The sequence below is a fragment of the Ailuropoda melanoleuca genome, unplaced genomic scaffold (assembly GCF_002007445.2).
Source record: "Ailuropoda melanoleuca isolate Jingjing unplaced genomic scaffold, ASM200744v2 unplaced-scaffold2864, whole genome shotgun sequence".
In the NCBI taxonomy this organism is placed as follows: Eukaryota; Metazoa; Chordata; class Mammalia; order Carnivora; family Ursidae; genus Ailuropoda; species Ailuropoda melanoleuca.
Window position 1 is genome coordinate 1 of NW_023198992.1, and position 13,197 is coordinate 13,197.

The 13,197-nt window shown below is 36.3% G+C and overlaps 1 protein-coding gene across 1 annotated transcript; it reads left to right on the forward strand.

Moving 5' to 3' along the window:
• The first annotated feature begins 7,787 nt into the window (after positions 1-7,787).
• Positions 7,788-8,735, forward strand: LOC100472826 (olfactory receptor 14A16-like). Its single transcript, XM_034650622.1, has one exon. It carries the CDS (start codon positions 7,788-7,790, stop codon positions 8,733-8,735), a length of 948 nt encoding a protein of 315 aa, XP_034506513.1.
• Positions 8,736-13,197: the final 4,462 nt, after the last annotated feature.

Genomic DNA, 13,197 nt, shown 5'->3' on the forward strand with positions numbered 1-13,197 from the left:
TCTCTTTGCTTTTGGATATGTCTTGCCAGTGGTCTGCCAATTTTATGGATTCTCTCAAAGAACCAGCTTCTCGTCATGTTTATTTGCTTTACTGCACTTCTGTTTTANGTTCTGGTCTCTAATTCATTGATTTCTGCTCTAATCTTGGTCAACTCCTTCCTTGTCAGTGGGTTAGGCCTGTCCCTCTGTTGCTGTTCCAGTTTCTTGAGGTGAGAATATAGAAACTGCATTTTAGATTTTTCTATTCTTTTGAGTGAGGCTTGGATGGCTATGTATTTCCCCCTTAGGACTGCCTTTGCAGTATCCCATAGGTTTTGGACCGTTGTGTATTCATTCTCGTTGGTCTCCATAAATTGTTTAATTTGTTTTTTGATTTCCTGGTTTATCGAGTCATTCTTGAGCAGGATGGTTCTTAGCCTCCAAGTGTTTGAGTTTCTTCCAGGTTTTTCCTTGTGGTTGAGTTCCAATTTCAGAGCGTAGTGGTCTGAGAATATGCATGGGATAATTTGAAACTTTTGGTATTGTTTTNTGTTTTGTGTCCCAGGACATGATCTATTCTTGAGAATGTTCCATGAGCATTAGAATAGAATGAGTATTCTTTGGCTCTGANGACCTGTTTTGTGTCCCAGGACATGATCTATTCTTGAGAATGTTCCATGAGCATTAGAATAGAATGAGTATTATTTGGCTCTGANAATAGAATGAGTATTCTTTGGTTCTGGGGTGTAGTGTTCTATATATATCTATGAGGTCCAACTCGTCGAGTATGGCATTCAAAGCCTTTGATTCTTTGCTTAGTTTTTGCCAGGGTGTTCTGTCTATTTCTGATAGTGGGGTGTTGAGGTCCCCTACTATTACTGTGTTCTTATCTATATGTCTCTTTATTTTGGTTAAGAGTTGGCTTGTGTATCTTGCTGCTCCCCTGTTGGGGGCATATATATTAATAATTGTCATATCCACTTGTTGAATACTTCCTTTAAGAATAATATAGTGCCCTTCTGTGCCTCTCTCTATGTCCTCTAGTTTAAAATCCAGTCTATCTGATATGAGAATTGCTACTCCAGCTTTCTTTTGAGGTCCATTTGCGTGGAAGATGGTACTCCATCCCCTTACTCTAAGTCTGAATGCATCTTTGGGTTCAAAATGAGTCTCTTGTAGATGGCAAATGGATGGGTCATGTCTTTTTATCCAATCTGCAACCCTGTGGCGTTTTATGGGAGAGTTTAAGCCATTTAGATTGATAGAGATTATTGACAGATATGATTTTAATGATGCCATTTCTCTTTAAAGTCTTTGTATTGGTTGTGACTTTCTGCTCAGTATCACTCTTGCGGCATTTTTACCTTTATAGAACCCCCCTTAATATCTCCTGTAGGGCTGGTGTCATGGTTACAANCTTAATATCTCCTGTAGGGCTGGTTTCGTGGTTACGAAATTGGTTAATGATTGGCGATTTTGGAACGTCTTTATTTCTCCATCAATTCTGAATGACAGCTTTGCTGGATAAAGGATCCTTGGCTGCATGTTTTTCTCTGAAAGAGCTTTAAAAATGCCCCCCCAAGCCTTTCTCTCATTCCAGGTCTCTGTAGACAGGTCTGACGTAATCCTGATACCTTTGCCTTGGTACGTGAGAAATTTCTTTGCCCTGGCCACTTTCAATACTGTATCCTTGTATCTAATATTTGCAAATTGCACTATGATGTGACGTGGTGTAGGTTTGTCTTATTTGAGCTTGGATGGGGTCCTCTCTGCCTCTTGGACACGAATGCTTGTTTCCCTTACTAGATAGGGAAGTTTCTCAGCTACAATTTGTTCAAATATCTCTTCTAGACCTCTGTTTTTCTCCACCCCTTCAGGGATGCCGATGATTCTGACATTGGATCGNTTCTGACATTGGATCATTTCATAGAGTCAGTAATCTCCTGTAATCTACATTGGTGGGCGTGGATTTTTTTAAGACCAGCTTCTATTTTCGTTTTTTCTTCTACTAATCCATCCTCCAATTCACTAATGCAAACTGTCCTTTGTGTTTCTAACCCCGCCAGCCGCCAGCCGCCCCGCGCACTCCCGGAGCTCCAGGTCTCAGTCTGGATCCAGTGAGCACACCAGACTCCCGGAGCCCTGTGAAATGCTTGGTGTGGTGCGCTCCTGGCTCACGGTCTCAGTCTGCTCTTTCAAGGGTGCCGGTCCGAGGTCCGCCCGTTCCCCGGTGCAGGTGGCCCACCAGCTGCCAGCCACCCTGTGTGTGCTCCCAGAGCTCTCGGTGTCAGTCTGGACCCAGTGAGCACACTGGAGTTCCGGAGTTCTGTGAGATGCTTGGTAGCACACGCCCCTGGCTCAGGGTCTCAGTCTGCTGTCTCAAGAGTGCAGTTCCACAGTCCGCATGCTCCCCCGTGCAGGTGGCTATTGCTTCCCGGGGCCCAGACATGGCGGCTCCCTCCCCCTTCCATTTATCTTCCAATATCTGTGCATGGTTTCACGGCTCCCCACTTCATACCTTAATACTCAGCGCTGGAGATGTTCATTTGTAGAAATCCAGATGTAGCTTCTTGTGTCTCAGGCTGATTCCGTGGATGTTCCTGCTGGTCTGGTACCTATCCAGCTCAACTCAGGGAACCGGCTGAAAAAGGGGTCCCCTACTCCTCTGCCATCTTAACTCCTCTCACAGCTTCTTAATCCAGTCATCTGTTGAAAGGCATCTCGGCTCCCTCCATGATTTAGCTATTGTGGACAATGCTGTTATGAACATTGTGGTGCATATGGCTCTTCTCTTCACTACATCTGTATTCTCGTGTTAAATACCCTGTAGTGCAATGGCTGGATCATACGGTAGATCAATTTTATCTTTTTGAGGGACCTCCACACTGTTTTCCAAAGTGGCTATACCAACTTGCATTCCCATCAACAATGTAGGAGGGATCCCCTTTCTCCACATCATCTCCAACAATTGTTGTTTATTGCCTTGTCAATTTTTGCCATTCTAACTGGCATAAGGAGGTATCTTAATGTGGTTTTGATTTGAATTTCCCTGATGGCTAATGATTTTGTGCATGTTTTCATGTGTCTGTTAGCCATTTGTATGTCTTCATTGGAAAAGTGTCTGTTCATATTCTGCCCATTTTATGATTTGTTTATTTGTTTCTTGTGTATTGAGTTTGAGATGTTCTTTGTAGATCTTGGATACCAGTCTTTTATCTGTAGTGTCACTTGAAAATATCATCTCCCATTCTGTGGGCTGTCTTTTAGTGTTTTGACTGTTTCCTTCACTGTGCAGAAGTTTTTTATCTTGATGAAATCCCACAAGTTCATTTTTTCTTTTGATTCTCTTGCTGTTGGAGATGTGTCATGATACTCTATAAGGAAAACCCAAAAGACTCCACTCCCAAACTACTAGAAGTTATAGAACAATTTAGTAATGTGGCGGGATACAAAATCAATGCTCAGAAATAGTTGCATTTCTATACACGGACAATGAGACTGAAGACAGAGAAATTAGGGAAACCATTCCATTTATAATAGCACCAAAAATCAAACATTATCTCGGAATTAACTTAACCGAGACATAAAGGATCTATATTCTAGAAACTACAAATCACTCTTGAAAGCCATTGAAGAAGACACAAAAAGATGGAAAAATATTCCATGTTCATGGATCAGAAGAATTAACATAGTTAAAATGTCTATGCTACCCAGAGCAATCTATAATTTCAATGCCATCCCCATCAAAATACCAATGGCATTTTTTCTGTTGCAATTTTTTAAAAAAATTAATCTTTTAAATTTACTTTTATTTTAAATTTATTTATTTTATTTTAAATTTGCCAGAATTCCAGAACTTTCATTTTGTTCATTTTCATGATTTCTTTCTGTTTAATTTCTCATTTTTGTTTATTGTTTTTCTGACTTTGTTGATTTTTGTTGTTGTTCTCTCTGATCTTTCTTAAAGTAACTGTTTTGAACTACTTAGCTGGCAAATTAAAATTCTTTATTTTAGAGGGACCAATTAATAGAAAATTATTATAATTCTTTGGTGGCATAGTTCATTGACTTTTCATGTTCCCTGAAGTTTTATATTACTGTCTTACATTTAACAAATATATTCACCTCCTTTAGTCTTTAATGAGTGTTATCAAGAAATAAATGTCATCTGTCCGACCTGCTATATATTCCACTGTTTTCCAAAACTTTTCTTTATATATGCAGACTCCACACTTCTTCTTTCCTTTTTTGGAGGAATTAAGATGCTATGCTTTCTAATGAACCTGCAAAGTGACAGGTGCTGGAAACCTCCCATTTGTTCTCCTTATTGTGCTGAATGCTCAGGTTTGTGTCCTTCTTCCTAATCCCACAGAACTGGGTCATCTTTCTGTACATACTCACTCACTGTTTGCAAAACTCACTCATTTTGCCCTCTGAGACACATACAGGGAGTTGGGTATAAGGCAGGGTGTGTGTGTGTGTGTGTGTGTGTGTGTGTGTGTGTGTGTGTGTGTATGAGATGGTGCCCATGGGCCATCTGAAGGATGTGTATGTGAGATGTACCAACTGGCTCATGTGTGTGCTTCATGATGGTATCTCTGAAATAGTTAATAGGATCCATCTTCTTTTAATGCATTCTGAGACTTTCTAACTCAGTTTTCAGCCTTCTCCTATGTCTCACTTCTGGAAATCACCTCAGTATTCAAATGGGGTGAGACATGGGTTTCTTTGGTAGGTTGCCATATATGGGTCTTATTTNTTAGTCACTGCTCTTACTTCTGAGATCTCTCTTGACACTGATCTATGCTGTCATGGGGAAGCAGTGACATGGATAAAGTGAAACTGCTCCATTCTCCATCTTCAATGCATTCAATCTTGGATATTTTGCTCTAATCATGAGCTTGAACATCTCCACTGGATTCCTGTGATCCAACAAAGGCATTATTTTTTTTTTCTTAAAGATTTTATTTATTTGAAAGAGAGCATACATGAGAGAGAGCAAAAGAGAGCAAGCAGGAGCAGGGACAGAGTGAGAAGAAGAAGACTTCCTGTTGAGCAAAGAGCCTGGTGAGGCAGGGTTTAAACCCAGGACCCTAGGATCATGATCCAAGCTGAAGGCAGGTACATAAACGACTGAGCCATCCAGGTGCCCTCAACAAAGGCACTCTTGTCTACAGGTAATTATAAAATTTGGTGTTCTGTGGGGGGGGGAATGATATAAAACTCTTATTCCATTATTTGTTAACATCAATCATATTTCACAAGTCTTAAAAATAAATTGTGTATAGTAGCCAAGAGATAAGTGGGAAGAATGACATTTTACTTACTTAACTACTGTACAATATATATTGGTTAATTTTGAATTGAGAAGCATTTTGATTTTTTTCAAGAATCGTGAGTTTAGTTATGCAACTAATCATTTTTAAATTGTGAGTATTGTATGTATATTTGGAAATGTGAGTATTGTATGTATATTTGGAAAACATGATAAGTTAAAAATAAGTAGGTAAAAATGTGTAGTAAGATCTCATTTATTTTGAGTTTTGAATTTGTATATTGTAAATACACAGGAAAACGTAAAAAAAAAATACAGGGAAAAATCTGGTAATTTTCCCCAAGAGATAGAAAACAGGAGTGGAGGGGCGCCTGGGTGGCACAGCGGTTAAGCGTCTGCCTTCGGATCAGGGCATGATCCCAGCGTTATGGGATCGAGCCCCACGTCAGGCTCCTCTGCTATGAGCCTGCTTCTTCCTCTCCCTCTCCCCCTGTTTGTGTTCCCTCTCTCACTGGCTGTCTCTATATCTGTCGAATAAATAATAAAATCTTTAAAAAAAAAAAACAGGAGTGGAAATGAAAAAGGAAATTTAATTCTCTCCATTATCTTGTATCTTAACTGTTTTATATGCTGTAAGGAATGGTATCCTGCTTGTGACAAATATTTTTTAAAAATCAAAATAAGTAGACATCTGACCACTGGGCATTAAACACAATTGTATGTTATACACAACTGATGAATCATTGAAACTTACATCGCAAACTAATGATGTACTATATGTTTGCTAATTGAATTTAAATTAAACAAATAAAAAAAGTAAAAAAAATACTTTAAAAAATCAAAATAAGTAGAAAAATAAAAAGACACAGCTAATCACTTTTGTTCAGATATGAGATTATAAATTAAAATCAATCCATTACCTGACAATGTAAAGTTTCACAGAAGTCTTTTAACAGATTTTTTATTAATTAGGTCTCATGGGGGTTAACCCCACTGGGGAAAAAAAATCCCAACATGGACCTAATTCTTTGCACTTCGGAATTCATGTTTGTGATGACAACATGAGACAGCATCAGAACTCAAGTTAATGCAGTTGATTAGTTCTCATTCTAATTAATCAACTGTAAACATTCACAGAAATGCAAGACCCATATAAGTACCCTTTGAATCTGTGCTTCCCAGTCAAAGAGAAGACAGTCATTCAGCAACACACTGGAAACCAGAACAATAGCAATGTTTAAACAGGAATTTTTATACTGTTGGACAAAAGATCTGAATTTTCAACTTTTTTTTTCCAATGTGAGAACTTGTCCTTTATTAGCCTCATTTTTATGATTAATTTTCTCAGTATTTTAAATAATTGACTCTTAAAATTAGGGAAACTCTATTTGTATTAGGTAAGTGAATTTCTTCCAAACCTCTATGTATCTACTGTAAGCTTCCCAGTGTTATTCCAGCTCTCTTGACATGCTTAAGCAGGTAAATTTATTTCACCTGTTTGTGTTACACTTTCCTTTAGGAAAATAAGGTATTTTAATTTAGATTAATTTTAAAGTAGGTATTTTAATTTTGGTTATTATTTGCATAGTAGGCATGTGTCCTTATTGAAGGAAAACAACTAAATCATAATGAATAATACATAAGTACTTCTAGGATTTTATTGACTTTTAAAATAAAGCTCACATATTATCTTCTTAAAGACTTTGTATAAATGTTAGTGATTTATTGTAACCCTGATTACATTGCATTTGTACATTATAATCATATCATTGTTTCAGAAATAAATACAAAGATAATTTTTTTTCTACCCATCTCTTCCCTCCACTTTACCTATGCTATAATAGGGTAGAGAAAAATAGAGGAAGTAATACCCCAGTTATTCATACTGAGTCTTCAAACCATAAGAGAGACTTTCAACCATGGAAAACATAATGAGGGTTTTTGGAGGGGTGGTGGGTGTGGGGATGGGCTAAATAGGTGGTGGGTATTAAGGAGAGTGCTTGTTGGGATAAGCACTGGGCATTTATGTAAGTGATGAATCACTAAATTCTACTCCTAAAACTAATATTACACTATGTATTAACTAACTAAAATTTAAATAAAAACTTGAAATGTTAAAAAAAACAAATATACCAAGAACACAGTGCACATTGAACTAAAGCAAATTTCTGAGAATAGGTAAACAAATTACTCTATTTTATTCCAAATTTCCCTGTATTATAACCTATACCATCAAAGTAAAATGATTATGTGAGGTAATATTTGTCTATTTTATGCATAATTATGAAATGTGAGGTAGTGTTTGTCTATTTTATGCATCAATTTTAGGCCAACATATGAAAAAATATTCTAATCTACCTTAATGATGATCTTAATACAATTTTTTCTCCATGCATTGAAGAAATTATACTTTGCAAGTTATGCTTTACCCCAGGAATAACATCACAATCAGTGAATAATGGAAAACCATTAAAAAGAGAAAGATCCTGAAGATTCAAGAAAATTTTTCTTATGGTTCCAAAAAAAAATCAAAATGCATGAGAAATTAATCAATGTGACACTAATAACAAAATTCTTGCTCATGGGATTCCCTGATGATCAGGTGCTACAGAGACTTTATGCTGCCTTCTTCTCCCTGGTTTACCTGGTGGCACTAATGGGAAACATCCTCATTATCACTCTCACCACCATTGACCAGCATCTCCAAACCCCCATGTACTTCTTCCTCAAAAATCTGTCTTTGATTGATATCTGTTACATCTCTGTCACTGTCCCCAAATCCATCATGAACTCTCTGACCAACAGCCATTCCATCTCCTTCATGGGATGTGCCTCACAGGTTTTCCTTGTTCTCGTCTTTGCTGGCACAGAGTTTGCCCTCCTTCTGGTGATGTCCTATGACCGCTATGTTGCCATCTGCTGTCCTCTGCACTATGAGGCCGTCATGAATAGAGGTTCCTGTGTGCAGATGGTGACAGCATCATGGTTCATTGGGTGTGTCTATGGATCCATTCATGTTGCAGGTACATTCTCTGTCCATTTCTGTGGTTCCAACATAGTGCATCAGTTTTTCTGTGACATTCCATCATTGCTCACACTGGCTTGTTCCGGGGAGCAAATTCTAGAATATGTGTTTATTATTGTTAGCTTTTGTTTTGTTTTTGTATGTTTTACTTTCATGGTTGCTTCCTATGTTTATATTGTGTCCACTGTCCTGAGAATTCCTTCTTCACAAGGCAGGTTTAAAACCTTCTCCACCTGCATGCCCCATCTAACTGTGGTAACCCTGTTCCTCTCTTCTGTATATATTGCATATTTAGGTTTAAACTCAAAATCCCCATCGTCACTGAACATCTTTATGTCTGTGTTATATTCTTTATTACCTCCCAGCCTGAATCCTGTCATTTACAGCCTGAGAAACAGGGACATGAAAGTAGCCCTTGGAAAAGTTTTTGGTGAAAAAATGACACCAAATATATAAATATTCAAAATATTAATGATTCTGATACCCACTAATGTGTATCAAATTATTGGTTTATACAATTAATTTGATAATCAGAAATAAAAATACTTTCAAGTACAAATACAAATATTTTCAAATTATCTGGGTTACAAAGTTGTTGTTAAGTTATTAGATACCTATTTTATCATTGGTGTTGCTACATCAGATGCTTTATTTATAGGGTTAGNTGCTACATCAGATGCTTTATTTATAGAGTTAAATGGGCCTGAATGTCAGTGGAGTGTCTTGGCAATTTCCAAATCAATGGAAATATTCCAATCATTATCTTCACATCAGTAGGCCACTTATATAAAGTAATATTGTTTTTCATTTCAAGTAAATCCTAATCAGCACTGGTTTAATTTTTGCTTGAAAAGATTTTATAATAGTTTCAAATTTTATGTATTTTATTATAATTCCAGGTTGTGATTTGTTTTTTTTAAATGTTTTTTTATTATATTATGTTACCATACAGTACATCCCTGGTGTGATTTATTTTTTAATTTACTCTTGCAACAGTTATTAAATATATGCAATTGATTCCAAATTTGCTGCTTTTTTTCTTTACTTTGCTTTCTTTCTTCCTTTTGATTTATTTATTTGTTTTGAGAGAGACAGAGTGTGAGCAGGAAGAGGACGAAAGGGAGAGGGCAAGAGAGTATCCTTTAGCAGACTCCTTGCTGAGTGTGAAACCTGATGCAGGGCTTGATCTCATGACCCTGAGAACAAGACCTGAGGTGAAACCAAGAGTCAGATACTGTACCAACTGAGTCACCCAAGCAACCTAATTTTTTCTCTTTTTTTGTTTGTATTGGCAAGAATATTTTAGAAGCTCATTTTAATTGATTTCTTAAACAATTAATCTCACAANTACTCTTGCAACAGTTATTAAATATATGTAATTGATTCCAATTTTGCTGCTTTTTTTCTTTACTTTTCTTTCTTCCTTTCCTCCTTTCTTCCTTTTTTCTTTTCTTTCTTTCTTTCTTCTTTCTTTCTTTCTTCCTTTTGATTTATTTATTTGTTTTGAGAGAGACAGAGTGTGAGCAGGAAGAGGACGAAAGGGAGAGGGCAAGAGAGTATCCTTTAGCAGACTCCTTGCTGAGTGTGAAACCTGATGCAGGGCTTGATCTCATGACTCTGAGAATAAGACCTGAGGTGAAACCAAGAGTCAGATACTGTACCAACTGAGTCACCCAAGCAATCCAATTTTTTTCTCTTGTATTTGTTTGTATTGGCAAGAATATTTTAGAAGCTCATTTTAATTGATTCCTTAAATAATTAATCTCACAGTATTGGACTTGCAAATATTCCAGTTTAACAGTCTTTAGAAGACTTTATAGGCACACTATATTGTTAACAGATATCATGGAAATCACATACTGACATTTTTTAAAGTAATGAGAATAGTTTTCCAAGGAGACCATTTTCACTATGCAATCCAAACAGAAAGGAAAACATTATTCTCACATATCCAGGAGCAGTATAATTAAGAGAAGACACCGTCTTTTATTCCTAAAGTTACTATTTGTAAATTTTATGTTTCACATAAATTGATGCAGGAATTTAATTAATGTACTAAGAAACTGAAAGTAAATTTTAATTTGTCTTCTAAATTTTACTATGTCTTTTTAATTTAGTTCTAAATTTTTTATCTTAATGCTTACTTTTATCATTAAATTTCTTTTTTTATTAATTTAAATGTGCTTTTTGTTTACTTATGTACATGAATACATTTGCACAGAAATCAATTTTCTTTTAAATGATCTTGGCTTTTATTCTATTAAATTTCCCTCACTTTTTCCTACTATCATCACATTCTTGAAATTCTTGTAATCTTTTTTCTATCCATCTCATTTCCCCATGTTTATTTTCCTTCTCTCTTGAAAAATGTTTTCCAGATTTAATATCAATTATAGAGAAATAATTTCACTATCATTTGACTGTTTACATCTCTTTCAACTCACTAATCCATACCACTAAGGTTCTTCTTTTACTTTTCATCTTTCTGATAAAATTGGTAGTTATGTGATGCTAGTTTGCTCTAGTCTTGGGGCAGTGACCTTGATGATGATGATGATGATGATGACGACATGCCTGACTATAGGTCTAAGTGCTTCAAGAGATTTTGTACATTATTTCCTATATCTCTGAGCAGAAATTCTACAAGGTACCTATTATGGATTTTTATATGAAAAACTGGAAGAAATAAATGTTCAGAAATGAATCTTAAGTCAGTTAGCCAGTAATTAGCACTATAAACCATCAAATCTTAACAAGGATTTTAACTGAAGACATATTGGATTTTATTCTCACAGCATCCAACAGTTTTTGCAAGCTTTATTTTTTGATATTTATGTATAATTATAAAACAAGTTATCTCAGCCCTGTAATAAATATCTACCAGCTAACATTTGTTGTCTTTGTTGTATAAAATATTATTGTTCCTCATTGATTAATGGATGTTAAAGGAAGACTGTGGTTAATACATATACTAAAATAATTTGTAGAGATAAGATTAAAAAAGTATTTATATATGCAAAAAGTTGGGCATAGTGATGAGTTAAAGAGCCAGTCTAAAAAGTTTGCATACTGTATGAATCCAGTTATGAAATGCTTCAAAGGCAAATATACAGAGATGGAGAGCAGATTACTAGATGACAAGGTTAGATTGCAGNGAGATGGAGAGTAGATTACTAGATGGCAAGGTTAGATTGCAAGAAGATGGTTTGACTACAGAGAGGTCATATGAGGGAATATTTGTGTGAAATGTCCTGTGTATTCATTGTGGTAGTTACAACTCATGGAACCATACAACCCAGAAATGGACCCTCGGGTCGTTGGGCAACTAATATTTGATAAAGCAGGAAAAAACATCCAGTGGAAAAAAGACAGTCTCCTCAATAAATGGTACGGGGAAAATTGGACAGCTACATGCAAAAGAATGAAACATGACAACTCTCTCACACCATACACAAAGACAAACTCCAAATGGATGAAAGACCTCTATGTGAGACCGGAATCCATCAAAATCCTAGAGGAGAACATAGGCAGCAACCTATATGACATCAGGCACAGCAACCTTTTTCATGACACATCTCCAAAGGCAAGAGAAACAAAAGATAAAAAGAACTTGTGGTACTTCATCAAGATAAAAAGCTTCTGCACAGCCAAGGAAACTGTAAAAAAAACTAAGAGGCAGCCCACGGAATGGGAGAAGATATTTGAAAATGATACTACAGATAAAAGACTGGTATCCAAGATCCAAAAAGAACTTCTCAAACTCAATACATGAGAAACAAATAAATCAAAAAATGGGGAGAAGATATGAGGAGACACTTTTCCAATGAAGACATGCAAATGGCTAACAGACATATGAAAAATATTCAAAATCATTAACCGTCAGAGAAATTCAAATCAAAACCACACTAGGATACCACCTTACGCCAGTTAGAATGGCAAAAATTGACAAGGCAGGAAACAACAAATGTTGGAGAGGATGTGGAGAAAGGGGATTCCTCCTACATTGTTGGTGGGAATGGAAGTTGGTACAGCCACTCTGGAAAATAGTGTGGAGGTCCCTTAAAAATTTAAAAATTTAGCTACCCTATGATCCAGGCATTGAACTACTGGATATTTACCCCAAAGATACAGACATAGTGAAGAGAAGGGCCATATGCACCCCAATGTTCATAGCAGCATTGTCCACAATAGCTAAATTGTGGAAGGAGCTGAGATTCCCTTCAACATATGACTGGATTAAGAAGATATGGTCCATATATACAATGGAATATTACCCAGCTATCAAAAAGAATGATTTCTCAACATTTGCTGCAACATGGACAGGACTGGAGGAGATAATGCTATGTTAAATAAGTCAAGTAGAGAAAGACAATTATTATGTGATTTCTCTCATCTATGGAACATAAGAAGTAGGAAGATTGGTAAGAGAAAAAAGGGATAAAGAAAGGGGGGATATTCAGAAGGAGGAATGAAGCATGGGAGACTATGGACTCTGAAAAATAAACTTAGGGATTCAGAGGGGTGGGGGTGGGGGAATGGGACAGGCTGGTGATTGGTAGTAAGGAGGGCATGTATTATATGGTGCACTGGGTGTTATACGCAACTAATGAATCATCGAGCTTTACATCAAAAACCATTATCCAGCTATTAACAAGCTTACCAGATCAAACTATCAATAAAGGAAAACGGTAGCTATTTAAAAAAGTGTGTTTCTAAAGGGGAAATATAATTTTAAGTTTTAAATACATTTTATGTTGCATCAGTAAAAAAAAAAAAAATTCCAAACTTGCCAACATTATTGTAGGTATGTGAACATCTTCGTGCCAATTTTCATATCTTGTTGACCAGGGCTTCAGTGTTGCCTATCATTTCTGGGTCAACTGAGCACTGATGAACTCTGATAAACCCTCTTTTCTAC

Bases quoted from the DNA above. Each gene is read 5' to 3' on its own strand.
- LOC100472826 (XM_034650622.1), top strand. From the start codon at position 7,788: ATGCATGAGAAATTAATCAATGTGACACTAATAACAAAATTCTTGCTC.